The sequence below is a fragment of the Emys orbicularis genome, chromosome 4, assembly GCF_028017835.1.
Source record: "Emys orbicularis isolate rEmyOrb1 chromosome 4, rEmyOrb1.hap1, whole genome shotgun sequence".
NCBI lineage: Eukaryota > Metazoa > Chordata > Testudines > Emydidae > Emys > Emys orbicularis.
In genome coordinates, this window is record NC_088686.1 from 108,620,309 (window position 1) to 108,648,052 (window position 27,744).

Consider the following 27,744-nt stretch of genomic DNA (forward strand, 5'->3'; position numbering starts at 1 on the left):
CCTCACTTTCTCTTTGGGCCTGATTCAAAGCCTACTGAAATTGATGCGAGTCTTTCTGGTCATTGCAACGAGCTTTGGATCAGACCACTTATTTGTTCATTTCCGCCTCACTGCCTCCTGTCATGCTCATTTCCTCCTCCACACTGATTTAAGTCTAGATGGCATGTTATCAAGCTCAGCCTCAATTGTGAGTGTCATTTGCATAATCAGCCTTGCTCTGCGCTGCTCCTCCTCCTCCTCTGTAAAGATGATGTCTAGTCTCCTTCCACAGATACTGACAAACAAGACTGGAAAAGATTTGTGTTTTTCCTGCTTAGGCCAAAACAAATGTTTTAAGATGTATATTTGGCATGGATCGCAGAGCTCCACAGATCTAGCCAGTGAGGGTAACCCACAAAATAAAGCCAGTGACTGTGCAGCCCCACAGGGAGTCACTGCACAGGCTGCGGGCTCTCAATATAAGGAAGTAAGATCCGGGATTCAGTAGGTGGCACTCTTCACCAAGTTGCTCCTGAACCAATGCATCAAAACAGTGTTAGAAGACACGGCTGCTGAAGTCCCCTTCTTTCAGGTCATGTTAGAGCAGGGGTGGGCAAACTTTTTGACCGGAGGGCCACATCTGGGCGGGGAAATTGTATGTACGGCCATGAATGTAGGGCTGGGGCAGGAGGTTGGGGTGCAAGAGGGAGTGCTGGGTCTGGAAGGGGGTGCGGTGTGGTGTGCAGGAAGGGGATCAGGGCAAGGGGTTGGGGTGCAGGAGGGGTGCGGCAGGGGGCTCAGGGCAGGGGGTTGGAGTGGAGGAGGGGTGCGGCAGGGGGCTCAGGGCAGGGGGTTGGAGTGCAGGAGGGGTGTGGGGTGCAGCAGGGGGCTCAGGGCAGGGGATTGGGGTGTAGGAGGGGGCTCAAGGCAGGGGGTTGAGGTGCAGGAGGGGTTGAGGGGGTGCAGGCTCCGGCCCAACGCCACTTACCTCGACCAGCTCTGGGGTGGCAGTGGTGTGCAGTGGGGCTAAGGCAGGCTCCCTGCCTACCCTGGCCCCGCACTGCTCCTGGAAGTAGCCAGCATGTCTGGCAGTGGCTCCGGGGGTGGGGTGGGGCAGGCGGCTCCACTGCATGCTGCCCAAACCTGCGGGTACCATCCCCGAAGCTCCCATTGGCCATGGTTCCCTGTTCCCGGCCAATGGGAGTTGCAGGGGGCGGTGCCTGTAAGCAAGTGCAGCACATGGAGCCCTCTGAGCCCCCTCCGCCAGGGGCCACAAGGACATGATTCCAGGAGTGGCGCAGGGCCAGGGCAGGCAGGGAGCCTGCCTTAGCCCCGCTGCACCACGGGGCTGGCAATCCCGCGGGCCAGAATGAAAGCCCTGACGGGCTGGATCTGGCCCATGGACCATAGTTTGCCCTCCCCTGTGCTAGAGGGCCTAATGATTATGGGACTGACCCAGCCAAGTACTGGGCACCCTCAACACCTTGAGTCAATGGGAGCAGAGGATGCACAGCGCCATAAAGTACGGTCATTATTATTCCAAGCCAGGTCAGTGCAGCATCTCCCTCTTTAAGCAGAAAGTGTGTATACTGGAGATGTAAATGGACGACATGCTTTGCCCATGACTGTGGTTTGGTGTTTTAGGGTGAAATGCCACAGCTGTCATATTACAATTCTGCTGATTAATGCAGCTAAATCTGCATATTAATCAATATACTCAATGACTGGGAGTAAAAAAAAAATCTGCACAGTCTCTACACATCTGGGCAATTCATAGATAATTTTTTATTTTTTTTTTTTCAAATGAGGTCGTTCTGCCAACATGCAGGAAATGCAAAGTTAATGACTAGGGCCCTACCAAATTCACGGCCACGAAAAGCACGTGAAATCTGGTCTCCCCCTGTGAAATCTGGTCTTTTGTGTGTTTTTACCCTATGCTATACAGATTGCATGGGGAAGACCAGTGTTTCTCAAATTGGGGGGCCTGACCCAAAAGGGAGTTGCAGGGGGGGGTTGCAAGGTTATTGGGGGGCAGGGGGGTCACGGTATTGCCACCCTAACTTCTGCGCTGCCTTCACAGCTGGGCAGCCAGAGAGCAGCGGCTGTTGGCCGGGTGCCCAGCTCTGAAGGCAGCGCCCCGCCAGCAGCAGTGCAGAAGTAAGTTTGGCAATACCGTATCATGCCACCCTTACTTCTGCGCTGCTGTCTTCAGAGCTGGGCGACCGGAGAGTGGCAGCTGCTGACTGAGGGCCCAGCTCTGCAGGCAGCAGCGCAGAAGTAAGGGTGGCAATACCACACCATGCCTTCAGAGTGGGGCTCCCGGCCAGCAGCCGCCGCTCTCCAGCTGCCCAGCTCTGAAGGCAGCGCCACTGCCAATAGCAGCGCAGAAGTAAGGGTAGCAGTACCGTAACTCCCCCTACAATAACTTTGAGACAAACACACACACACACACACACACCGACAACTCCTTTTTTGGGTCAGGACCCCTACAATTACAACACTGTGAAATTTCAGATTTAAATAGCTAAAATCATAAAATTTACTATTTTAAAAATCCTATTACCATGATATTAACCAAAATGGACCGTGAATTTAGTAGGGCCCTATTAATGACACATCCAAACAAGGATGAAATTAATGCACTTATTTAATATAAAAATCTGACATATATCAGAGTCCCTGAATATCCAAAAGGCTAAGAGGGGAAGGGACTGGGGGATGGTTCAGTTAAAGCACAGTGCTTAGAATATATAGATGCATGACTCCCATTAATGTTATTCTTCATTCTCAGTACATTACACCAAAAATCTACTCCAAGGCATAGTTAAAAAGTACGAATGAAAGTCTGTGTGAAAAGGGGTAATGTGAGCTCATGCGTGATGCTCATGTACAAAGAAGCTAAGTAATCAAGATGAAAGAAAACATAGCTGCAGGCACAGAGCGCAAGGAAGTTGTGGCATGAAGGACAACAAACAGGACCTCCGCCAGTGTGTAGAAGGAGGGGCAATAGGGATAGCATAATTCTCAATCAATCAGCTAGGGCAGGGATTGATTGGGCACTGCATAATGGGTCATGAACGATGAGCTAGTGAATAGGATCCTGGACTGGGACTAAGGAGAAATTGATTCTATCCCTGGCTCAGCCCCAGCCTTCCCATGTGACTTTGGACAAGTTCCTTAATGTGATCTGTGGGCAGAGGACTTCAATCTCCAGAACTATCAACCCAACACCTTCCACCAGCATTACATCCACTTTCAGAAAGAGAAATAAGAGTTCTTACTTGTTTCGCCGGGAGCACTTGGATCAGAGGAAAAGAAGAGGACATCAATAAGATTGCATGCTGGACCAGACTGATACTGATTTAGTGTGTTTAAAGCTCTGCCAAAGAAGAGAATATAAAGGTTGCAAATTTAAAGGGGACTCCTTCAGAAGCTCCTGATCATCCAGAAACCCTGGTGAGCAACAGTAACATTCCCTCCCTCACAAGGGACTCTAACCATCCAAGCCACAAAGTTCAAATCTGAAGTGGGACTTTCCCAAGGGTGTTCGGGCCTGAGGGCTTAGTCTGAGCCCCTCTCCACTAGCAATTGGTTCCTCGGTTTGGTTGTCAAGCTAGAAGCTGTCCTGGGCCTTTGCGCCTCCCCCTAGCACACAGAGACCTGGCATGTGAATAAACTTCCCATTCTAAAAAGGGCAACTGTCATGGATTATAGTGCAGACAGGTGTCAGAGCACCTAGGCCTGTATTAAGATTAACAGGGTACAGCTTCAGTGGCTGGAGTAGTACACATCCCATGAACAGGGACTGTGCAACTAATACCTCAGTGGTACTCGCTGAAGTACCACCTCACGAGGTGTCTCTCACAGTGGTACTCGCTGAAGCAGTACCTCACGAGGTGTCTCTCACAGAAACTGCATCCGAAAATGCTTTATAGAGATAAATAATCTAATCACAGAGTTACACGACAGACAGAGAAAAATTATAAGGTACAGTGAGAAGGAAAGGACAGGTTTTCAGAGGAGATCTAAAAACAAGATGGAGAGATAATGAGGTGGAAGGAGGCAGGGGGGAAGTTCCTGGCAGCAGAAGCTGCAGCAGAGAAGCTCTCTCATCAGTATTGGCAAGAGTGTACGGAAGGACAGAGAGGGAATGTGGTAGTGGGAGGAGAGAGAGGAATCAGATCAGTGAGGTAAACTAAGGCAAGTCCCTGGGGGGGTTTCTAAAAAAGCAAAGCAGTTCTGAACTGGATCCTGAACTGAATGAGGAGCCAGGGGAGTTGTCTGAGGGTGTGAGTGATATGGAAGGCAGGCAGCAGCTTACTTTTTCAGCCTCTTGTAGGTGACATCATTGGCTAGCTTCAGCAGGCGGTAGGAATTCTCTTGGCCCAAGCTCAACAGGCCATCTCGAGACTCCTCAAAGGCGACGGTAACCGATTTGGGGGTTATGCGGGTCACAATTCCTGTGGAAAGTGGATCACCCTGACCAGCAGATTCATAAAGACCCACAATGTCACCTGCAAAAACAAGTCACAGCAGAGAACAAAACTCAGTGCACAACAGGCCAAATGCTGTTCGCTAGCCAACTCAGATGAGGCCTCAAGAGGAGCCCCTCTGAGGAGACAGTGAGCCAGTCCTCCAGCTGCTGTAAATCAGAACAGCACATTGAAATCAGTGGACTCCTGCCAATGTACACCCACGAGGATCTTGCACTTTTGTTCACCACCCAGGTTTACGCTTGTATCGAACTCCTAAGGAAAGGACTTCTCCTTCTCTTAGATGACAGAGAGCCACTCCTTAAAGCAGGGGTGGGCAAACTTTTTGACCCGAGGGCCACATCTGGGTGGTGAAATTGTATGCAGGGCCATGAATGTAGGGATGGGGCAGGGGGTTGGGGTGCGGGAGGGAGTGCAGGGTGTGGGAGGGAGTGCGGTTTGCAGGAAGGGGCTCAGGGAAAGGGGTTGGGGTGCAGGAGGGGTGTAGGAGGGGGCTCAGGACAGGGGGTAGAGGTGCGGAGTGCGGGAGGGGGCTCAGGGCAGGGGGTAGAGGTGCAGGAGATTGCGGCAGGGGGTTCAAGGCAGGGGGTTAGGGGTCTCAGGGCAGGGGGTTGGGATGCGGGGTCCAGGCTCCGGCCCGACGCCACTTACCTCGAGTGGCTCTGGGGTGGCAGCGGCGCGCAGAGGGCTAAGGCAGGCTCCCTGTCTGCCGTGTCCCCGTGCCGCTCCTGGAAGTGGACAGCATGTCCAGCAGTGGCTCCTGGAAGTTGGGGGTGGGGGGGAGCAGGCGGCTCTGCCGCAGGCTGCCCTCGCCTGCGGGTACCACCCCCAAAGCTCCCATTGGCCGCGGTTCCCCGTTCCCGGCCAATTGGAGTTGCGAGGGGCGGTGCCTGAAGGCGAGGGCAGTGCATGGAGCCCTCTTTCCCCCCCTCCCTCAGGTGCCACAGGAATGTGGTGCCGGCCGCTTCCGGGAGCAGCGCGGGGCCAGGGCAGGCAGGGAGCCTGCCTTAGCCCCACTGCGCCGGCAATCCCGCGGGCCAGATTGAAAGCCCTGACGGGCTGGATGCGGCCCGTGGGCCGTAGTTTACCCATCCCTGCCCTAAAGCAACAACCCAGCCACATACCCCTTCCCTTTCGCCTCCTCTTTCATTCCCCCTCCTAAAATATTGATTCATTGTGGGCTGCACAATGAGAAGTGTTCAGACACTAGTAATCCCCAAACCAACTGCGCTGGACTTCATCTCATGCTGGCTTCTGTGTCAGGGACCAGCAACTAAGTGCTCTTCCAGAGCCAGCACTCAGGGAAATGATGTGCATGTACAAGGCTCTGGGGGGGCTTTTCTGAAAGCTCTTGTTTCTCTGAACTTCAGACAATTTATTGCAGACAGCCTTTTTCTTTACAATGACTGAGAGGACATGACATTGTGCTCCTTCCAAATTACTGCTCTGCTGTATGTCAGCTGTTAGGGCTAAGAAACGAATGAGCGAGACCTGACATTCAGATGGAATCGCAGTTCATTTTAGCTTAGAGATGGGCCTCTGCTGATTAAGCTACTTGGTTTAATTATGAAATGGTGGTTTAACGAGATGGATGTCTGCCAAGAAAGCAACTTAGCTGCAACCACTAGATCGAGTCCATCTAAAATTATATTTTTGAATCATGAGCTACACGAAGTTCCAGTTAATAAGACCTATTAAATCTTACTTTAAAATGATTCCATACTTCTAATTTACCACTGCAACAATGTCATTCCTCTTTGAATAATATTGATATATGCCATTTTTTGCCCCCGTGGCAAGACATAGATTTATGCCGAGTCGTTTTAATTTCAAAGGTTCCTCTGTGGGTTGGAGTCAGGCTGAAGAGAAAAAAAATTAATTAAACCCTAAAGTCTGTCTTTGAAATAATACTAAAAAAGCAGGGTTGTAATCAGAAAAAGGTCTGTGCTCCCATGGTCAATAGATCTGCTGCCTCTGGAGAAGACCATGCCATGGAGGTACAGCCCTGCAATGAGGACAGTGCAGTCACACCCTCCCAGGGGGACCACAGGGAGGACACCTCCCTGAACTCTCCAGCATGCAGGAGGAGCATGCTTAATACTACCTTTATGTGGTAAAGACTATACTATACTTAATACCCCTTTATGGGGTGCAGCCTGCTCCTCTCACGTGCTGGTTCTGCACTGTGGGTCAGTACAGTGGAAGTGAAAGGTCAGGACCCACTGTCTCTCCACCCCCAGAGAAGGGAGGAAACAGTCCCTGTGCTCAGGGACAGCAATTCTGCAAGAGGAGGGGAGAAGGTGCCTTGCGCTACATCCTCCTCAGATGCACACGGGGCACCCAGGCACAATCTGGTTATTCAGATTCATAGATTGCAAGGCCAGAAGGGACAGCTGCGATCATCTAATCTGACCTCTTTTACAACACAAGCCATAGGATTTCCCCAAAATAATTCCTAGAACATCTCTTTTAGAAAATCATCCAATCCTGATTTAAAAATTGCCAGTGATAGAGAATCCACCACAACCCTTGTTAATTGTTCCAATGGTTTATAACTCTCACTGTTAAAAATTTACACCTTATTCCTAGTCTGAATTTGTCTACCTTCAACTTCCAGCCATCTGGGTGTTCAAGTCACATCTAATTATTTCACAAACAAATCCCAGTTTTTACAGATGTTAGCACGCAAAGCCAATTATGGGAGAACAAACTGGATTCTAGCCTTCCTCATGCAGCATCAACAAAATCACAAGCTACAATCTGACTGCCCTTGTAGCTTCTTTTGTACTGAAAGTGATGTACAGTGAGAGATGGATAGAAAGAAAGAACAGAGTCAGATTTGCTGATCCCAGGCTGAGCTGGGAGGGTAAACAATTTCATCTTTTGAATTGCAAGATGAGCAAGTTTGATCTAGAAGACAATGGGCTAACGATTTCATATTTTTAAAACACCTTTTATTCCAAAGGAGATCAAAGTGTTCCACAAACTTAAATTAACAATAAATGATACACTTCTCCCACCTTTGAAAAGCAGCCTCCACAGGGGAAAAAATGAAGCAACCTTATACAATAATTCAGGACAAGAAGAGAGCAATCCACGTTCCAGTTAGAACTAAGGGACAGTTTTAGTAAGTAAAAGGTAATTACCTGAACTGGGCGTTTGGCCAGAACAACAGTGGCAACCCTGCTTTTTTGAAGGAAGCTGTGAGATTTTTTTAATGAAAGAGATCAGGGCCTCTTTTTCATATTTTATCTAATCCTCCCAACCCTATATGGGGGCACTGATTTAGGAGATGGATCTCTTCCTTCTGATTCACCAGCACCACTTCCTGCTGCACCTTAAGTGTTCCTAGAAGGTCTCCCATCCGAGTACAGAACTGACTCAACCCTGCTTAGAATGAGTGATATGATGAGCAGAAGGTGGCATGGCTGCAGGCTGAGAATAAATGTGGAACCCCCAGTGTCATTCAGATTGTCACTTTTCGGACAATAAATCCACCTTTTGTAACTGGAGACATAACTCTGAGTTACAGATAGGGTTGCCAATCCTCTCGGATTGTCCTGGAGTCTCGAGGAATTAAAAGATTAATCTTTAATTAAAGATTGTGTCATGTGATGAAACCTCCAGGAATATGTCCCAACCAAACTTGCCAACCCTAGTTACATACAGCACTGGGCATTTATTTTACACCATTGAGTAATGCAGCACAGGCAAACCTCTACCAGGTGGTGATTACATACCAAGGATGGCCTTTCACAGACAGAATAATTTCATATTACAACTGAGGCCCATAATATTATATCCATCCATATGGCACTGCCTGTATGAGTGACACTTAAAATCTCCCAGTGACCATATGACTTTCTCGTCTTAGGCATAAAGGGACAGATTTGCAAAGGCATTTAGGCACTTAAGATACAGATAGATTCTTAGTGAGATTTTACACGAGTGCCTAAATGAGTTAGGTGTCTAACTCACTTAGGCACTTCTCACTGAGAACCTAGCTGCATCTTTAGGTGCCTAAATACCTTTACAAATTTGACTCAAAGAGGATGAGTTCAAGAGAATTTTTGCAATGGGACAAATTTTAAAATGAGAGCATCGCCCAGCCCAGCACTGTCTATGTTCCCTATGCTCTTACGGACAAGATGTATGTTTTTATAAACGTGGTTTCTCCTGCTGCTTTATCCTGCGATGATGTCATAATCTTGGGACATGACATGACAGAACCTTTGCACCAGAAAACACTCTATGTCAACAATTCAGCAAAATGACACAAGAGATAGGGAAGTGTAATTACCATTGTACAAGGCACTGGTGAGACCTCATCTAGAATACTGTGTGCAATTCTGGTCTCCCACGTCACTTGCTGGTTTGAACTAGAGTAAATGGTGGAGTCTCTGTAACTTGAAATCTTTAAATCAAGATTTGAGGGCTTCAGTAACTCTGCCAAAGATTATGGGAATATTGCAGGAGTGAGTGGGAGACGTTCTGTGTGGCCCGCAACGTGCAAGAGGTCAGCCTAGATGATCATGATGGTTCCTTCTGGCCTTGGAGTCTAGGAGTCTATAATGGATTGGGAAGAAGCAAGGCCCTTTCTCTATAGATTCAACATACACCTCTACCCCGATATAACGCTGTCCTCGGGAGCCAAAAAATCTTACCGCTGTTATAGGTAAAACCGCGTTATATCGAACTTGCTTTGATCCGCCGGAGTGCGCAGCCCCGCCCCCCCGGAACACTGCTTTACCGTGTTATATCCGAATTCGTGTTATATTGGGTCGCATTATATCGGGGTAGAGGTGTATAATGATTAGGCGTTTCTCCTCTTTTAGCCTCAATTGTTCAGCCTTTTCAAAAATATTAATAATATAAAGGATATTACAAAAATACATTATTAACCTTTCACCTTACATCCTTTATCAGCAATAGAAATGTTGCATACCTGGCCCAAAGCTGTTACAGGGCAGCTCTGCCTCTGGATCGTATTTTCTAGGCTGAAACGTTACAAGTAGCCGTCCATACAGCCCAGTTCTTTGACTGGCTACTTGCAGTTTGAGCAAGCAGACCCCTCTGCGCTGGAGTTCTTTCAGGAAGATGCTTTCCCGCCATGCCCTGGAAAACACACACACAGGCACTGCAATGCTTTGCAAGTAGATAGTACCAATTCACACTTTCAAGTACTAAAAGAGCAGATCAGGAGGGAGACGGGCGGAGAAAGAGACCTCAGAAAAAAAATACAGAAAAGTGCTAGTCTAGACATAGTTTTTGTACCAATTTAACTATTGGTTTAATGGGCATATTTCCAGAAGTAAGCTATGCCAGCACATGCACCTTTATACCAGAATTACAGCCTCGACACTAGGAGGTTGCAACAATTTGACTATGTCAGTACAAATCAGTACAGAAACCTGCGTGTTGCCCAACCTTTGGAATCAGCTGTGGGGGATTGAGGGGGAAGACTGGCAAGCAAGCTTTAGAAGATTCACAAAACGGAAGTTAAGGTTGTACAGAATAAAGGCTAAATTGTGTCTTTAAGCATGGGGGTGTTGTATAAACTGCACTGCCTCAAGAGTTACCCTAGAAGGCAATGAGCCTCAGGCCTTGTCTACATTAGAAAGAATTTGCCGGTATAGCTATACATGTGAAGTGCATCTGCACCACTGTAGGGCTTAAGTGTAGACACCCCCTATGCTGACAAGAGGGGTTCTCCTGTTAGCATAGGAAATCCACGTCCCCTAGAGGCTATAGCTAGGCCAACAGAATTTTTTCGTCGACTTAGTGCTGGATTTCTCACACCCCTGTGCGACGTAGTTAAGCCTACCTGATCTTCTAGTTTAGACCAGGCTTAAGGGTATGTCTCCCATTACAATGCTACAGTGGCACAGCTGTGGATTTTTCACACCTAGTGTAGACCAGCCCTAGGACTTTTGCCAGCATAGCTATATCAGTTAAGAGGTATTTCCCCTCCCTCCCCCCAGAGATAGTTATGCCAGCAAAACTGTAGACAGGCCTCAGTCACCCTCAGAGGCACATTCCCCTCCTGTCCTGCGAGAGGAGTGCAGTGGGTTAGTATGGGTTGTATATACACACAGACTGTACCACTTTAACTACACCACTATAGTTAAAGTGGTACAGTTCTCCTAGTCCAGACGGTTAGAGCAGTATAAAGATGCCTTGTACCAGCACAGTTTATTCCCATAAGAGAAGGAGAATAAGCTACACTGCTATAAGCACCTTTATACTGATCTAACTGCATCCATAATCACTGTTGTGATTTAACTACACCTCTACCCCAATATAATGCTGTCCTCGGGAACCAAAAAAATCTTACCGTGTTGTAGGTGAAACCGCGTTATATCGAACTTGCTTTGATCCGCCGGAGTGCGCAGCCCCGCCCCCCCCCCCCCCCCCCCGGAGCACTGCTTTACCGCGTTATATCCGAATTTGTGTTATATCAGGTCGCGTTATATCGGGGTAGAGATGTATTTCAGGAGGAAAAAATCCACACTTCTAATCAAAAGAATTAAACTGGTACAAAAACAGTGTGTAGACCAGGCGTAAGGCTATGTCTACACTACAGCCTACGTCAGCATAACTTATATCGCTCAGGGATGTGACTAAACCATTCCCGAGTGACATAAGTTACATCGACATAAGTGCTCGTGTGCACAGCGCTATGTCGGCGGGAGAGCTTCTCTCACCGACATAGCTCTTCTGCCATTCGCTGAGGTGGTTTTATTCGTCTTCACCAGACTGCTTGCCTATACTCACAACATATGATCATACCCCCTGTGCCAACTCAGGTGTGCAGCACCCATTTATTCCTTCACACCTGGTCTCAACATCTGGTAGCCCACAGACAAATGTAAGAGGGGTTCTTTACTCCTCCTTACTTCCCTATGTGAACCTGTCATCCAAGTCACAACCTACCCTTTAGCGATTACAAAACCTCAAAGCATTTTATTTAAAAACAAGAAGCCTGGATATTTTAAATTAAAGGGAAAAGTAATTGGAAAGTACTTAAATACAAAGCTAAGTATGCTAAACCACCTTAAGTACACCCCCATATACCACCAGCCTGTTCTTAATGTAATGAGAGCTTCCAGATATGCTAAAAAACAACAGATGCTATTTTTTTGGTGGAAAACACATCCTGACTGGTTACTTGTACAACTCAAATCATCTCGTTGTATTTGGGCAGCTTAGTTTTATAGTTGTGGACATCTTAAACTCCATATAAGCACACATCAGGTTAGCCTTTATAGTACAGGGTATGTTACCAAACTATTTTGAGACTGTGATGGTGTTCATGGACATATCAGCCCCAATCCTGCAAACGCACCCTCAATTTTACTTGCATGAGCAACCATATTGAAATGAATGGGACTACTCACAGTAGTAAACTTAACGAGGAGTCCTTGTGGCACCTTAGAGACTAACAAATTTATTTGGGCATAAGCTTTCGTGGGCTAAAACCCACTTCATCAGACGCAACAGACAGACTAACACGGCTACCCCTCTGAAAGTAGTAAATTTGAGTACATGCATAAATTTTGGCAGAATTGGGGGCATAATCCAGGAGACACACAGTTCCAGCCTTTCTAATGTTTGCTTGCTTTTTTTAAAGTTCAATTAAAGTTCTTTGGATTTTTCCCCCCCTCTTAAATAATAGCTATATCTTTACATCCTCAACTCCACTTTGGGGAGAGGAACCAAGTTATTATGTACCCTTGTCTTATAGTTAGATTTTAATCCCCTTGGGGCGGGGACTATCTTTTTGTCCTGTGTTTATACAGCACCTAGCACTATGGCGCCTGGGTCCATGACTGGGGCTCCTAGGCAGTTCCACAATACAAAGAAATAGTAATAACTACTGCCAAATCACGGCTAAGGCCTGTGCCTGCAAATGCTTATGCATGAGTTGTCGCACTGAGTTCAGTGGGATGACACACACAGCTAGATATTCACAGGATCATAGCCCAAACCAACAATTTCTACGTTACATTTGTAACTCACACATACAGGTCCTGCGGGCGGGCATGCATTGGCCCTTTCCATGTAAAAAGTTTTTAAAAACAAAAGGTAAGGTATAAACATTGATTTCAACTAGATGATTCACACCCCTACATGTTTACAGGATCATGGCCTAAAACAATAATTTGTATATTTTGCAATTTGTATATATGCAGATTTGCATCCTTTTGTCCTGATTATTATTTGTATTACCATAGTGCCTAGGAGCCTTCCGCATGGCCCAGGACATCATTGTGCTAAATTCTATACAAACACAGAACAAAAAGACTGCCCCAAGGCAATAACAATAAGTATAAGACAAAAGATGGATACAAACAGACAGACACAGATGGGGTGGGGGAGGGGGTAACAGGAAACAGTGACAGCACTGGTCACCATGATAGGTAGTGGCCTCTGCAGACCAACAGCCTAACCATTGTCAAGATTTTAGCAGACCTCCGGGCAAAAGACAGTCCTGAGGAGGAATTTGAAGGTGGATAGTGAAGTAGCTTTGAGTATGGGAGAAAGCATGAAGGTGCTGGTTTGAAAATTTAAGAGTGGGCAAAGGAGGCTGACATCATGGGCCAACTGGAGGTGAAAGTCGACACTGCAATAGCAAAGGAGAGATGATAAGCAGGGTGGGGATTGACCATGAAGGGCCTTGTAAGTTAAGGCAAGCAGTTTATCTTTGAGGTGATAATGACTCTTATGGTAATGTAAAGGTCTTGCTCATTGCATTATTTGTTTTTTTTTTGTGAAATCGATTAAAATATGTTGCTAAAATAAAGAAACAAGTTCATTCCTTCCTCTGAGTCTCTCAGCAGGTTTTGTTTTTTCTCTGACTGCATGGGAAGTAATTTCTACATTAGAGAAATGTAGGGAGAAATTAGCATCAGGCTAAGTTTCCTTAAATTCCCAGATGTAGACAAGCCCCCAGATTGCTGTCCTTGGAGACCTTTATTTGTATGTCTACACAGCAACAAGCCCCTAGTATTTAACATATAAATAATTACATACAAACAACCCACAAGCAAACAAAACTCTGCTAAAAGAAAGCTATTTAAGTTGCAAAGTCGAGCATTCAAAAGTTTACAACATAAATAACTTTTTAAATTTTCTTTTCTTATAAAGTATAAAATCATATTTTATAATGGAAAGTGTCGGGCAACCTTACTATAGGGGTTGATACCAGCCATCACTCATGTCTACACACTTTTGAGTGGCAAACACAGAATTCTATTATAATATGGCAGTGCTGGGATCCACAAGAGACTGTGGGCGCTGCAGGGGGAGTTGCAGGACCAGATGGTTATGAGACTGGGGGTTGGGGGGCTCTCTTTAAATATATCAGAGGGATAAATACCAGGGAGGGAGAGGAATTATTTCAGCTCAGTACTAATGTGGACACGAGAACAAATGGATATAAACTGGCCGTCGGGAAGTTTAGGCTTGAAATTAGACGACGGTTTCTAACCGTCAGAGGGGTGAAGTTCTGGAACAGCCTTCCGAGGGAAACAGTGGGGGCGAAAGACCTCTCTGGCTTTAAGATTAAGCTTGATAAGATTATGGAGGGGATGGTTTGATGGGATAACGTGATTTTAGTCAATAGGTCAATAACGTGCCATCGCTGGTGATTAGTATCAATGGTCAATGCGGGTCTGGCTAGAGAATCTTGCCTGCATGCTCGGGGTTCAGCTGATCGCCATATTTGGGGTCGGGAAGGAATTTTCCTCCAGGATAGATTGGCAGAGGCCCTGGAGGTTTTTCGCCTTCCTCCGCAGCATGGGGCAGGGGTCGCTGGCTGGAGGATTCTCTGCGACTTGAAGTCTTTAAATCATGATTTGGGGACTTCAACAGCTGAGTCAAGGGAGAGAATTATTCCAGGAGTGGGTGGGTCAGCTTTTGTGGCCTGCATCATGCGGGAGGTCAGACTAGATGATCATAGTAGTCCCTTCTGACCTTAAAGTCTATGAGTAGCTAATAAGGTGGGGGTAATGTCGGATTGTGGGGCTATAAGGTTATAAGAGCGGGGGAAGGGGTCCCCAGAGAGGATGGTGGAGTTTCCTGGATATCACAGGGATGGGGGTCCCCAAAAGGATGAGGTGGGGTTCTTTAAGAACAGGGGCTTTGCGAACAGGGGCTGCTAACAGGGAGTTCCGCAAGGGAGTTCTCCAGGTGAAGGAGGAGCTAATACGGCATCTGTGGGGCAAGTGACTGTCTGTAGTGTGTGTTTGTTTGTGTTTGGGGGTTACTTGCTGTGTGCTGAGCTTGTGTTTGTTTGTTTGGTTGTTTGAGGGACCGTGTGCTCTGGCTGGCAGTTGGAGGCAGGTTTGAAAGCTCGAAGCCTCTGGAAATTGGCTGAGCCTTAATCAGTGGGCGGGGCATTCACTCAGGCCAGGGCTTTATAAAGCCGCGCACAAGCGACCAGGGGCTGCTAACAGGGAGTTTCGCAAGGGAGTTTAGAAGGGGAGTGGGAAGGGAGTGGGAGTCCCTCGCCAGCCGTAACCCCATCCCCGTGGCCCCCCCCTAAAACCTATAAACCAAACCACATTCCAAAACTCCCTTCTGTAAACCACCCTTTCACTAACTCGGATACAATGCAGGCAGAAGCCCAGCAGCAGAGTGGGGGCTATCCAGTTTATTGCACCAACTGTTGCATGTATGATTACCTGCCCTGTGGGCGGGTGGCGTATGTGTGCAGTCGGTGCAAGGAGCTCCTGGCCCTCACAGACCATGTACGGACTTTGGAGGCCAGGGTGGCGGAACTGGAGGAGCTGAGAGAGGCAGAGAGGTATGTTGATGAGGCTTTCCGGGACACTGTAGAATTGTCCCACCTCCGCTTAGACAGCACCTGTGCTGTTAAGGAGGAAGAAGGGCCCAGGGAAGTAGAGCAGTCAATGGGAGCAGAGGGAAACTTTCCCGTAGTTGGGACCCTCCTTCCAGATGGTTCTGGGGTTGCCTCTCGCACTGAGGTTGCCTCTCCGGGGGAGGGAACTCCAGTTTCTAGGAAAAGGCAGATGTTAGTAATGGGAGATTCGATTATTAGAAATGTAGATAGCTGGGTCTGTGATGACCGGGAGAACCGTATGGTGACTTGCCTGCCTGGTGCGAAGGTTGCGGATCTCTCGAGGCATCTAGATAGACTTATGTGTAGTGCTGGGGAGGAGCTGGTGGTCGTGGTACATGTAGGTACCAATGACATAGGGAAGGGTAGGAGAGATGTCCTGGAAGCCAAATTTAGGCTGCTAGGGAAGAGACTGAAATCCAGGACCTCTATGGTGGCATTTTCAGAAATGCTCCCAGTTCCACGCGCAGGGCCAGGTAGGCAGGCAGAGCTTCAGAGTCTCAATGCGTGGATGAGACGATGGTGTAGAGAGGAGGGGTTCACGTTCATTAGGAACTGGGGAAACTTCTGGGATGGGAGGAGCCTATACAGGAGAGATGGGCTCCACCTAAACCAAAGTGGAACCAGACTGCTGGCACTAAACATTAAAAAGGTTGTAGAGCAGTTTTTAAACTAGGAGATGGGGGAAAGCCGACTGCTGCAGAGGAGCGTGTGGATCAGACACAGACTTCTCTTAGGGGAGAGTCTGATGATAGAGAATCTCCAGGTTATAGTCAGGAGCAGAGGACTGAAAAGTATAATGTAAGGGCCGGATCAGATGATAAACAGTCACATAAAAAAGAATCTGGCACATCAGAAAAAGGCAGGCTAATAAACAGGAACAAGTTTTTAAAGTGCTTGTACACAAATGCCAGAAGTCTAAATAATAAGATGGGTGAACTAGAGTGCCTTGTGATAAAGGAGGATATAGATATAATAGGCATCACAGAAACCTGGTGGACTGAGAGCAATCAATGGGACACAATCATTCCGGGGTACAAAATATATCGGAAGGACAGAACAGGCCGTGCAGAGGGAGGAGTGGCACTATATGTTAAAGAAAGTGTAGATTCAAATGAAGTAAAAATCTTAAGCGAATCCACAGGTTCCATAGAGTCTCTATGGATAGAAATTTCATGCTCTAGTAAAAATATAACATTAGGGATCTATTATCGACCACCTGACCAGGACAGTAATAGTGATGATGAAATGCTAAGGGAAATTAGAGAGGCTATCAAAATTAAGAACCCAATAATAGTGGGGGATTTCAATTATCCCCATATTGACTGGGAACATTTCACTTCAGGATGAAATGCAGAGATAAAATTTCTCGATACTTTAAATGACTGCTTCATGGAGCAGCTGGTACGGGAACCCACAAGGGGAGAGGCGACTCTAGATTTAATCCTGAGTGGAGCGCAGGAGCTGGTCCAAGAGGTAACTATAGCGGGACCGCTTGGAAATAGTGACCATAATACAATAGCATTCAACATCCCTGTGGTGGGAAGAACACCTCAACTGCCCAACACTGTGGCCTTTAATTTTAAAAGGGGGAACTATACAAAAATGAGGGGGTTAGTTAGACAAAAGTTAAAAGGTACAGTGACTAAAGTGAAATCCCTGCAAGTTGCGTGGGCCCTTTTTAAAGACACCATAATAGAGGCTCAACTTCAATGTATACCCCAAATTAAGAAAAACAGTAAAAGAACTAAAAAAGAGCCACCGTGGCTTAACAACCATGTAAAAGAAGCAGTGAGAGATAAAAAGACTTCCTTTAAAAAGTGGAAGTCAAATCCTAGTGAGGCAAATAGAAAGGAGCACAAACACTGCCAACTTAAGTGCAAGAGTGTAATAAGAAAAGCCAAAGAGGAGTTTGAAGAACGGCTAGCCAAAAACTCCAAAGGTAATAACAAAACGTTTTTTAAGTACATCAGAAGCAGGAAGCCTGCTAAACAACCAGTGGGGCCCCTTGACGATGAAAATACAAAAGGAGCGCTTAAAGATGATAAAGTCATTGCGGAGAAACTAAATGGATTCTTTGCTTCAGTCTTCACGGCTGAGGATGTTAGGGAGATTCCCAAACCTGAGCTGGCTTTTGTAGGTGACAAATCTGAGGAACTGTCACAGATTGAAGTATCACTAGAGGAGGTTTTGGAATTAATTGATAAACTCAACATTAACAAGTCACCGGGACCAGATGGCATTCACCCAAGAGTTCTGAAAGAACTCAAATGTGAAGTTGCGGAACTATTAACTAAGGTTTGTAACCTGTCCTTTAAATCGGCTTCGGTACCCAATGACTGGAAGTTAGCTAATGTAACGCCAATATTTAAAAAGGGCTCTAGGGGTGATCCCGGCAATTACAGACCGGTAAGTCTAACGTCGGTACCGGGCAAATTAGTTGAAACAATAGTAAAGAACAAAATTGTCAGACACATAGAAAAACATAAACTCTTGAGCAATAGTCAACATGGTTTCTGTAAAGGGAAATCGTGTCTTACTAATCTATTAGTTCTTTGAAGGGGTCAACAAACATGTGGACAAGGGGGATCCGGTGGACATAGTGTACTTAGATTTCCAGAAAGCCTTTGACAAGGTCCCTCACCAAAGGCTCTTACGTAAATTAAGCTGTCATGGGATAAAAGGGAAGGTCCTTTCATGGATTGAGAACTGGTTAAAGGACAGGGAACAAAGGGTAGGAATTAATGGTAAATTCTCAGAATGGAGAGGGGTAACTAGTGGTGTTCCCCAAGGGTCAGTCCTAGGACCCATCCTATTCAATTTATTCATAAATGATCTGGAGAAAGGGGTAAACAGTGAGGTGGCAAAGTTTGCAGATGATACTAAACTACTTAACAAGATAGTTAAGACCAAAGCAGATTGTGAAGAACTTCAAAAAGATCTCACAAAACTAAGTGATTGGGCAGCAAAATGGCAAATGAAATTTAATGTGGATAAATGTAAAGTAATGCACATTGGAAAAAATAACCCCAACTATACATACAACATGATGGGGGCTAATTTAGCTACAACGAGTCAGGAAAAAGATCTTGGAGTCATCGTGGATAGTTCTCTAAAGATGTCCACGCAGTGTGCAGAGGCGGTCAAAAAAGCAAACAGGATGTTAGGAATCATTAAAAAGGGGATAGAGAATAAGACTGAGAATATATTATTGCCCTTATATAAATCCATGGTACGCCCACATCTCGAATACTGTGTACAGATGTGGTCTCCTCACCTCAAATAAGATATTCTAGCACTAGAAAAGGTTCAGAAAAGAGCAACTAAAATGATTAAGGGTTTAGAGAGGGTCCCATATGAGGAAAGATTAAAGAGGCTAGGACTCTTCAGTTTGGAAAAGAGAAGACTAAGGGGGGACATGATAGAGGTATATAAAATCATGAGTGATGTTGAGAAAGTGGATAAGGAAAAGTTATTTACTTATTCCCATAATACAAGAACTAGGGGTCACCAAATGAAATTAATAGGCAGCAGGTTTAAAACAAATAAAAGGAAGTTCTTCTTCACGCAGCGCACAGTCAACTTGTGGAACTCCTTACCTGAGGAGGTTGTGAAGGCTAGGACTATAACAATGTTTAAAAGGGGACTGGATAAATTCATGGTGGCTAAGTCCATAAATGGCTATTAGCCAGGATGGGTAAGAATGGTGTCCCTAGCCTCTGTTCGTCAGAGGATGGAGATGGATGGCAGGAGAGAGATCACTTGATCATTGCCTGTTAGGTTCACTCCCTCTGGGGCACCTGGCATTGGCCACTGTCGGTAGACAGATACTGGGCTAGATGGACCTTTGGTCTGACCCAGTACGGCCTTTCTTATGTTCTTATGTTTATATAGGATGGTGGGGGGTCTCCATAGGGGATAGTGGGGGCTCCTAGATTTCATTGGGGTGGGGGGTCACAATAGGGGATACCGGAGGTTCCTGGGTCTCCATGAGGGTGGGGTGGGGAGTCCTGGATCTCATAGGAGATGGTGAGGGTTGCTAGATCCCCGCAGGGGTCGTTATAGGGGACGGTGGGGTTCCTGGATCTCATAGAGGATGGTGGGGGTTCCCGTGGGGCTGGGGGACGCCGTGTCTCTGGCGGGGTCTCCCGGGGCAGGGCGGGACCCCACCCCCGGTACCTGGTCTCCTCGATCTCAGCCTCTCTCTCCTCCTGCAGCAGCTCCAGCTGCCGGGACACGAAGTCCGGCACCGCCATGGGCTCCGGGGGGCAGGCGCGGGGCCGGCCCAGGGTCTCCTGCAGTCGCTGCTTGGGCCGGGGCTGCGTTCCCGGCCGGCCCGGTGCGTCCTCACTCCGGCTCCCCGGGCTTCCGGCTCCGGCGGGCGGGAAGATGGCGGCGGCGGCGGCGGCGGCCTGCGGGCGGCTCCTGGGGCTGGGGCCGGGGCGGCAGCGGGCGGGCCTCGCGGCAGGTGAGACCCGACGGAGGGGACCTGCGGTCGCTGGAAGGGGGCCGCGCTCTGGGGTTTTGCTCCCCACCCGCGCTGCGGTTCCGGGGGGGTCAACACGGGGTCAGCTGCACCCAGCGCCGGGCCCCCTGTACGCCAGGGCCCTGCCCTGATGGGCAAACCCGGTATGAATGTTACTGCCACCGGAGCCCCGGTGCTGGGCCAGGGCCCCAGGGTGCTGGGCGCGCTGCAAACCCAGGAGGAAAAGTCCGTCCCTGGCAGGGTGACCAGATGTCCCGTTTTTATAGGGACAGTCCCGATATTCGGGGCTTTTTGTTATATATGCTCCTATTACCCCCCACCTCTGTCCTGATTTTTCACACTTGCTCCTTGGGGCAGGGACTGGTCACCCTAGTCCCTGCCCCAAGGAACTCGCAGTCTGAGTGCGCGGGTTAGCCGTGTCGCGACGGGCACTCTCACTGGCTGGCTCTGGCACTAATGCTCAGGGGGCAGCGGATTGCCCTGTGTGGGGCTGGGGTGGAAAAACACACACAGACACCAGTTATTTTGGGGAAGTTCTAGGGCCTGTGTCACACAGGACAGAGATCAGACTAGATGGTCACAATGGTCCCTTCCGGCCTTGGCATCAGTGAAGGGTCAGATTGGCAGTGACCGTTGCCGTTGGGTTTTTTTTGCCTTCCTTTGCAGTGTGTGGGTGCAGTTAACTTACCAGGATTATCAGGGTGTATCTCACTTAATCATTTCCCTGCCATTGCGGGGGCCTCAGGGAATGGTGCACCTCGGTCCTCCTGTTCTTTGCCTGTGGCACATAATAGTTTAGTCTCCTGTGGGCTGTAATACTTTGGTCTAATCAGTTGGGTTTGGTGTGTGAGTATTGGGTGGTGTTGGTGGCCTGTGATGTACAAACTGTCTGGTGGTCCCTTCTGGCCTTTAACTGTATGACAGCTGGCAGGGCTTCAAACATGTTAGGACTTGTCTACGTTGGAAAGTTGTAAGATGTTAACCATTCCAGTATAGTTAAAACTCTCTTAGGGTGAATGCAGTTGTATCCCTATAATGGTGCTTTATAGCAGCATAGCTATTCCCATACAGGAAGGGGAATAAGCTATATCAGTGTAAGATCCCTTTATGCTAGTTTAATTGTGTCCACACTAGGGAGTGTACTTGTATGACTTTAATTTTAAAAAAATCCCTACCTGAAATAATTGCACCAGTACAAAAACTTGATAGATACAGTTTGATAAAGGAAATGATGTTGATGTAATAGACTTCTATAAGGTATTTGACTTTGTACCACATGACATTAAGAAACTAGAATGATACAAAATCAACATAGTATATGTTAAATGGATTAAAAACTGGCTAATTTACATGTAATTGTAAACAGGAAATCATCAGGTGGGTGTGTTTCTTGTGGGGTCTTGGAGGGATGAGTTCTTATCCCTACACTATTTAACATTTTTACCAGTGACCTGGGGAAAAAACACCATAAGATTATCACTGATAAAATTTGCAGATGACACAAGAGATTGGGGAGGTGGTTAATTAGGGTTACCATTCGTCCGGATTTACCCGGACATGTCCTCCTTTTTGTGTTAAAAATAGCGTCGGGGGGGAATTTGCAAATCACTAAAAATGTCCGGGATTTCCCCCCCAGGCAGAGCGAGGCGCGGCTGGGAGGGCTGCAGGAAAGTCAGCCGCTCGCATGGGGCTCTGGCAGCCAGAGCCCTTCTCCCGCAGCTTGCCGGGCTGGACTCCGGAGCAGCTGTAGAGCTCCTTCTCCCCGCCCCCCCCTCCCCCGCACTCTGAGCCTGCCGGCCTGCCGGGCCGTTTGCATCGGGCCTCGGCAGCTCCTCCTCCCCCCACTTCTCCTTCTCCCCGCTCCCTCGCTCCGGCAGCACTGTGCGGGGGCAGGGACCGGGTTGTGTGTTGCGCTGGGGAGCGCAGCCACGTGTCCGGCTCCGCACAGAGCCCAACACCATGTTCTGAGCGGCAGGGTAAGGGGGCCAGGGGGCAGGAGAAGGGGCAGGGAGATTTTGGAGGAGGCAGTCAAGAGACGGGGGGGGGGGGTCGGGAGTTCGGGGGGGGCTTTTTGGGGGGGTGGAGAAGGTTTTGGGCAGTCAGGGTACAGGTAGGGGGTAGGGTCCTGGGGGGAAGTTAGGGTGGGGGAGGGTCTTAGGAGGGGGCAGTTAGGGGACAAGGAACAGGGAGGCTTAGGTAGGGGGTGGGGTTCTGGAGGGCAGTTAGGAGCAGGGGTCCCAGGAGGGGGCAGTCAGGGGACAAGGAGCGGGGGGGGGGGGGTTGGGAGTTCTGGGGGGTGCTGTCAGGTGGCAGGGGTGGGGAGAGGGATCGGAGCAGTCAGGGGACAGGGAGCAGAGGGGTTTAGATGGGTCGGGAGTTCTGGGGGGGGGCTGTCAGGGGGTGGGGAGTGGTTGGATGGGGCGTGGGAGTCCCAGGGGTCTGTCTGGGGGTGGGGGTGTGGATAAGGGTTGGGGCAATCAGGGTACAGGTAGGGGGTAGGGTCCTAGGGGGCCAGTTAGAATGGGGGGAGGGTCTCAGGAGGGGGCAGTCAGGGGACAAGAGGCAGGGAGGCTTAGGTAGGGGGTGGAGTCCTGGGGGGCAGTTAGGGGCAGGGGTCCCAGGAGGGGGCAGTCAGGGGACAAGGAACGGGGGGAGGGTTGGGGGTTCTGAGGGGGGCGGGAAGTGGGAGGGGCTAGGGCGGGGCTCCTCCCGTTCTCTTTTTTGCTTGCTGAAATATGGTAACCCTAGGTTAATAATGAAGATATGGGTCACTAATTCAGAGCAATCCGATTCACTTGGTAAACTGGGCTCAAACAATGTGCATTTTAATACAGCCATATGTAAAGTCATCCATCTAGGAACAAAGAATGAAAGCCATACTTACATGATGGGGAACTCTATCCTGGGAAGCCATGACTCTGAAAAGCACTTGAGGGTCACAATGGATAATGAGCTGAACAGATGCATATATTATTTGTCATACCCTGGTGAAATCTGCAGACTAGCTAGATATCGGCACCATTTCCTGATTCTTAAATCTGCTACCTAAGGCAGTCGCATATTGCCCGTACATGTCACTCGTAGGTGGACCACATAGCAGTTGGGTCCTGCCATAGGCAAATGTGCATGACAGGCACAACATCTCTGCCAGAATCACTCTAGTACTCACGGCTTGAGCAACCTTGGGTGGGTGAAAGAGGAGATCTATACCATCAATTTATAAAAAACTTATGATTTCATCTAAAATAAAAAGTGTCCAGCCCTAATTACCTTCCAAATATAGGCCAGTGCCATTATCTTCCTGAGTCTGCAGGCAGCCAGCTTGAGTGCCCTTTGATTCTTAGCCTTGGCTAACAGCAGCAGAGTAAAATTAACAAATATTCTGGTTGGGTTTTTTATTTGCTATTCAGAACCTTGTAGGCCTCAGTGAAATTGTCAAGAATTATGTCAGTTTCATGCTGCTGCTGCTCCGAAAAACTATGAAGTGCAGCAGAGGCAAGCACCAGAGATTTTTGTAGGGGAACAAGACATAAAGAGAGGCTGATAAGGAGTAAAGTAGCAGTGACCATCCTCACAGCAGCCAACAGGAGGTGGCACTTCACATTTTTGAGAGACCTACTAGCTAGATTTCAGAGGGGTAGCCATGTTAGTCTGTATCAGCATAAACAATGAGGAGTCCTTGTGGCACCTTAGAGACTAACAAATGTATTTGGGCATAAGCTTTCGTGGGCTAAACCCCACTTCATCAGATGCATGGAGTGTATTTTTCACTCCATGCATCTGATGAAGTGGGTTTTAGCCCACGAAAGCTTATGCCCAAATACGTTTGTTAGTCTCTAAGGTGCCACAAGGACTCCTCATTATTTCTACTAGCTAGAGTTTGTCATAAAATATGGAGCCCTTAAGCAAAGTTCAGGGACAGCAGTCTGGTAGCAATCCCATCAAATGGGAGAGGTTGAGCTACACACCAGGGCATTCATAATGTGAATGACTGAACTTGTAGGTGTGGCCAGTACCAGGGTGCTTGTGAAAGCACTTTGAGATCTACTAATGAAAAACACTATATAAAGAGCTAAGTGCGATTATCTGAATAAGCTGGCCGCCTCACAAACTTTAAATCCAGACCTACATTTGGTTTGTGCTACCAGTTGGTTATAATAATAATAATCAAAAGCAGAGCTCAGTCTAGAATCGTTATGTTTATTTGGTTGTAAAGGGCCCTTTCCAGACATTTGTATTTATTGCACTCTGGAGGGTCAGCTGTGCAAACACTTTCTTTTAGTTAAGCAAACAATTTCAGAGACAGCTTCTTTTTCTCCTAATAAAGTTCAATTGCTGTCTTTCTTCTTTGCTAGCCCAGTTTTCCAGGGCTAGGCCCTCCCTGTTAATTAGTAATTGTGCAGGTCTAGTTCCTTTCCAAAGAAAATCTCTCCAATTCTGTGACTGCAAAAAGGCAATTAAAATGATAATTGCCCATCAGAAAGCAACCCTTCCGTTAGGAGATTTTCATTAATCTCTCTGGATATTTGATCACATTAATGATAATCCTCCATTCCACTCTTCCTTTGCCATTTCAGTTGCTCATTGTCTAGAGAGTTAGATGTAAATAGAGAGCCCTGATTTAGCCATTTAAAACAATCTTCGTGTTCAAATTTTCTGTTTTTTAATCTCTTCAATTGATGCTGTTCTACAGCCCGCTTGTCTGAGAGAAGAGAGACGGTACTTGGAGTCAGGGAAAGCCAAGGCGTATGCATGTAAAAACCAAGGTCCCCCACTCTAGAAAGGTTTCAGAGGGGTAGCCGTGTTAGTCTGTATCAGCAAAAACAACGAGGAGTCCTTGTGGCATCTTAGAGACTAACGAATTTATTTGGGCATAAGCTTTCGTGGGCTATAACCCACTTCATCAGATATTCACCCCTTCTTGTCAACTGTTGGGAATAGGCCACATCCACTTTGATTGAATTGGCCTCGTTAGCACTGACCCCCAACTTGGTAAGGCAAGTCCCATCTTTTCATGTGCTGTATATTTATACCTCCCTACTGTATTTTCACTCCATGCATCTGATGAAGTGGGTTATAGCCCACGAAAGCTTATGCCCAAATAAATTTGTTAGTCTCTAAGGCGCCACAAGGACTCCTCATTGTTTTCACTCTAGAAAGGTTTCTTTAAGCCCTCTACACTTACACTGGTTCCCTATGTTTCACTTGGCACTGAAGTGACTGCTTGGAGAATGAATAGCCAGGGAGTTACTGGAGTTATCTGCAGTTCTCTCTCTCTCTCTTCCCCTTTGCATGCATGGAAATGCAGGTGTGGGGAAGCTGGGTGAGGCTTAATGAAAGCTGCAAAGAGCCACCTTGTTTTGTCCTACAAATATTATATAACTTGTCACAGCCTTAGAAGGGTGAGAGTCTTCTAGGCAGGGAAGGATACACCTAACCGTATCCATTAAAGTAATAGTTCAGCACTGGAAGGATGCAACACAACTGTGTATACACCCCTGGAACATTCCCCGTCTTGGTGACAAAACAGATGTTATGCACAAATACAACAATATTAAATTGTTGCAATCCACGTTTGGAATCTTATAGCTGACACTCTCACTTACTGTACGTATTCCGTGTATGCTGTTTAAGTGTGATCCTGTCTCTGTTCTGCTCCCTTGGGATATTGTGCAGTAGGGAGGAGTTCTTGATTTATGATGTACTGTGTCTTGTTTCTGTCTCCTGCATTGTGGTGCTTTTCCCAGCAGTGCTGAAATTGACATGGCTCATACTTACTCATTAAATTACCAGGGACTGATAAATGTTACTGCTTATTTTTAATTCTCTCTCCTCTCTTCTTCTTAGCATCTCTGTTGTGGTCTACAGTTCGAAGCGAGAGATCTCAAAGCACTTCACTACAGCAAGGGTAATGTCAACGTGTTGCTCTGCTTCCCTCTGAAATACTGACCCTCCCTTCCCCTCCTCCCCATTATTGTCTCCCCCTCCCTTTCAGTGACCCAGTGTAGCTAGAGCTACAGTAACTCCTCACTTGAAGTCCTCCAGGTTAATGTTGTTTCGTTGTTACATTGCTCATCAATTAGGGAATATGCTCATTTAAAGTTGTGCAATGCTCCCTTAGAACGTTGTTTGGCAGCCGCCTGCTTTGTCCACTGCTTGCAGAAAGAGCAGCCTGTTGGAGCTAGCTTGTGGGGGCTTGGAACCAGGGTGGACTGGCAGCCTCCCTATCAGCTCCCCGCTCCCCTAAGTTCCTTGTGCAGCAGCCGCCCAGCAGGCTACCAATTGCCGGCAGTTCAGCTGTCCCTTCCCACAGTGCCATGTGCTGCTCCTGCCCTCTGCCTTGGAGCTGCTCCCGGGAGCCTCCTGCTTGCTGTGCAGGAGTGGGGAAAAGGAGTGCTAAAGTCGGGGTGTCCCCCTCCAGCCCCCCTGTTCCTGTACCCCCATCTCCTGTACCTTATCTCCACAGGCGGGGACACTACAGGGTTCAGGACCGAGGGAGCTTGCTGGCAGCAGCTGCTGTCTCAACTTGCTAATCTACTTAAAAAGGCAATGTACTTAGAGTGGGGTCAGCCTCCTTAAAGGGGCAATGCGCGTCTCTCTCTCTCACACAGGGTGTGTGTGTGTGTCTCTCTCTGCTATCCTGTCTCCCCTCCCTCCATTCATGCTACCTTGTAGCGTGTGAGGCTACATTAACAATGTGTTAACCCTTGAGGGCTCAGCCATGTGCTAGTTCATCATTTAGCAGTAAGGCATTCCCTGGGAAATATCCCACCCTCTGACTTCACCACCTCAACCAAACTATACAAATATCATTGCTGTGTACAGTATTAAATTGTTTGTTTAAAACTTATACTGTGTGTGTGTGTGTGTGTGTGTGTGTGTATATATATATATATATATATATATATATATATAAATAAAAATAGTCTTTTGTGTGGCGAAAAAAATTTCCCTGGAATCTAACCCCCCCATTTACATTAATTCTTATGGGAAAATTGGATTCGCTTAACATCGTTTCACTTAAAGTAGCATTTTTCAGGAACATAACTACAACGTTAAGCGAGGAGTTACTGTACCTGTAAGTGTCTGAGCAAGTCAGGGTACAGCTTCAGTCAGTGCTACTCCTTGCTTTAGCCAGAAGGGGTCACTAAAGAAATAGAACATTACTCTGTGCTGGGTCCTGGAATATATGACCTAGGAATTATTTTCTGTCTCTGATTTCTGCAGTTCTAAAGAGCAAGATGAGGCACTCCCTTCCCTTTGTCTTGAGTGCTTGAGAGAGAGGGTTTTTACTCTGTCCCTGCATCATAGAATATGGCACTGCCATTAGGCCATGGAGCCAGCCCAAAAAGGCATGGTTCTTGAGAATTTTTTGATAACGTTTGGTTGGTGTTTCTGTTAAATGTAGGCACTTTAAAGAGCACTAATGGACATTGCCAAGTAGATTGAACGTAACTCCCATACTATTCATTTTACCCTGATTTACTAGTGTCTAGCATTGCCCTTGAATTTGAAAATGCTTGTTGTAATTTTCACATCACTTGCTAACTATTGAAACTACTGCAGGGAAGTACTGACCAGAGCTCTCAGGAAATTCTTTGCTCCCTTTTTATGTCAGGGACAATTTTATGGTAGTTATACAATGCCTTTCTGGCCATCCCATCGGAGACACATTAACTGTTCAAAAGAGAAGATGATACTGAATCAAAGACTATTTTCCACAAATGTCTTTGCAGTGTCATTGGTTCTTACTTAATAAGGAATAAATATTTTAATAGGTAAGGGGCATTTTAACTGTGTGTCTCTTTGAATTAAAGCATCCTGCAACTGTTAGGATACCCTTAGACACTGGAATATGCAGAGTCGTTCTTGATGTCAACTATTACTTAGTGTTAGAGTATTTGCAGGAGAAGGTAAGCTTTCTG

At 47.3% G+C, this 27,744-nt stretch overlaps 2 protein-coding genes across 2 annotated transcripts in view; one reads left to right on the top strand and one right to left on the bottom strand.

The window, feature by feature from the left end:
• The window catches only part of IGHMBP2 (immunoglobulin mu DNA binding protein 2), a 95,063-nt gene extending 75,474 nt beyond the window's left edge, over nucleotides 1-19,589 (bottom strand). Inside the window, exons 1-4 of the mRNA XM_065403919.1 lie at nucleotides 19,513-19,589; nucleotides 9,418-9,587; nucleotides 4,301-4,493; nucleotides 3,261-3,358 (exon numbers count right to left, since the gene is read on the bottom strand). Coding sequence (XP_065259991.1) covers nucleotides 3,261-3,358; nucleotides 4,301-4,493; nucleotides 9,418-9,587; nucleotides 19,513-19,589 — 538 coding nt within the window. The remainder of the gene's footprint in view (nucleotides 1-3,260; nucleotides 3,359-4,300; nucleotides 4,494-9,417; nucleotides 9,588-19,512) is intronic.
• Nucleotides 19,590-19,767: 178 nt separating this feature from the next.
• Nucleotides 19,768-27,744, top strand: part of MRPL21 (mitochondrial ribosomal protein L21) — a 30,567-nt gene continuing 22,590 nt past the window's right edge. Inside the window, exons 1-2 of the mRNA XM_065403999.1 lie at nucleotides 19,768-19,801; nucleotides 25,667-25,727. The gene's annotated coding sequence lies outside the window, so the exon portion shown is untranslated. The remainder of the gene's footprint in view (nucleotides 19,802-25,666; nucleotides 25,728-27,744) is intronic.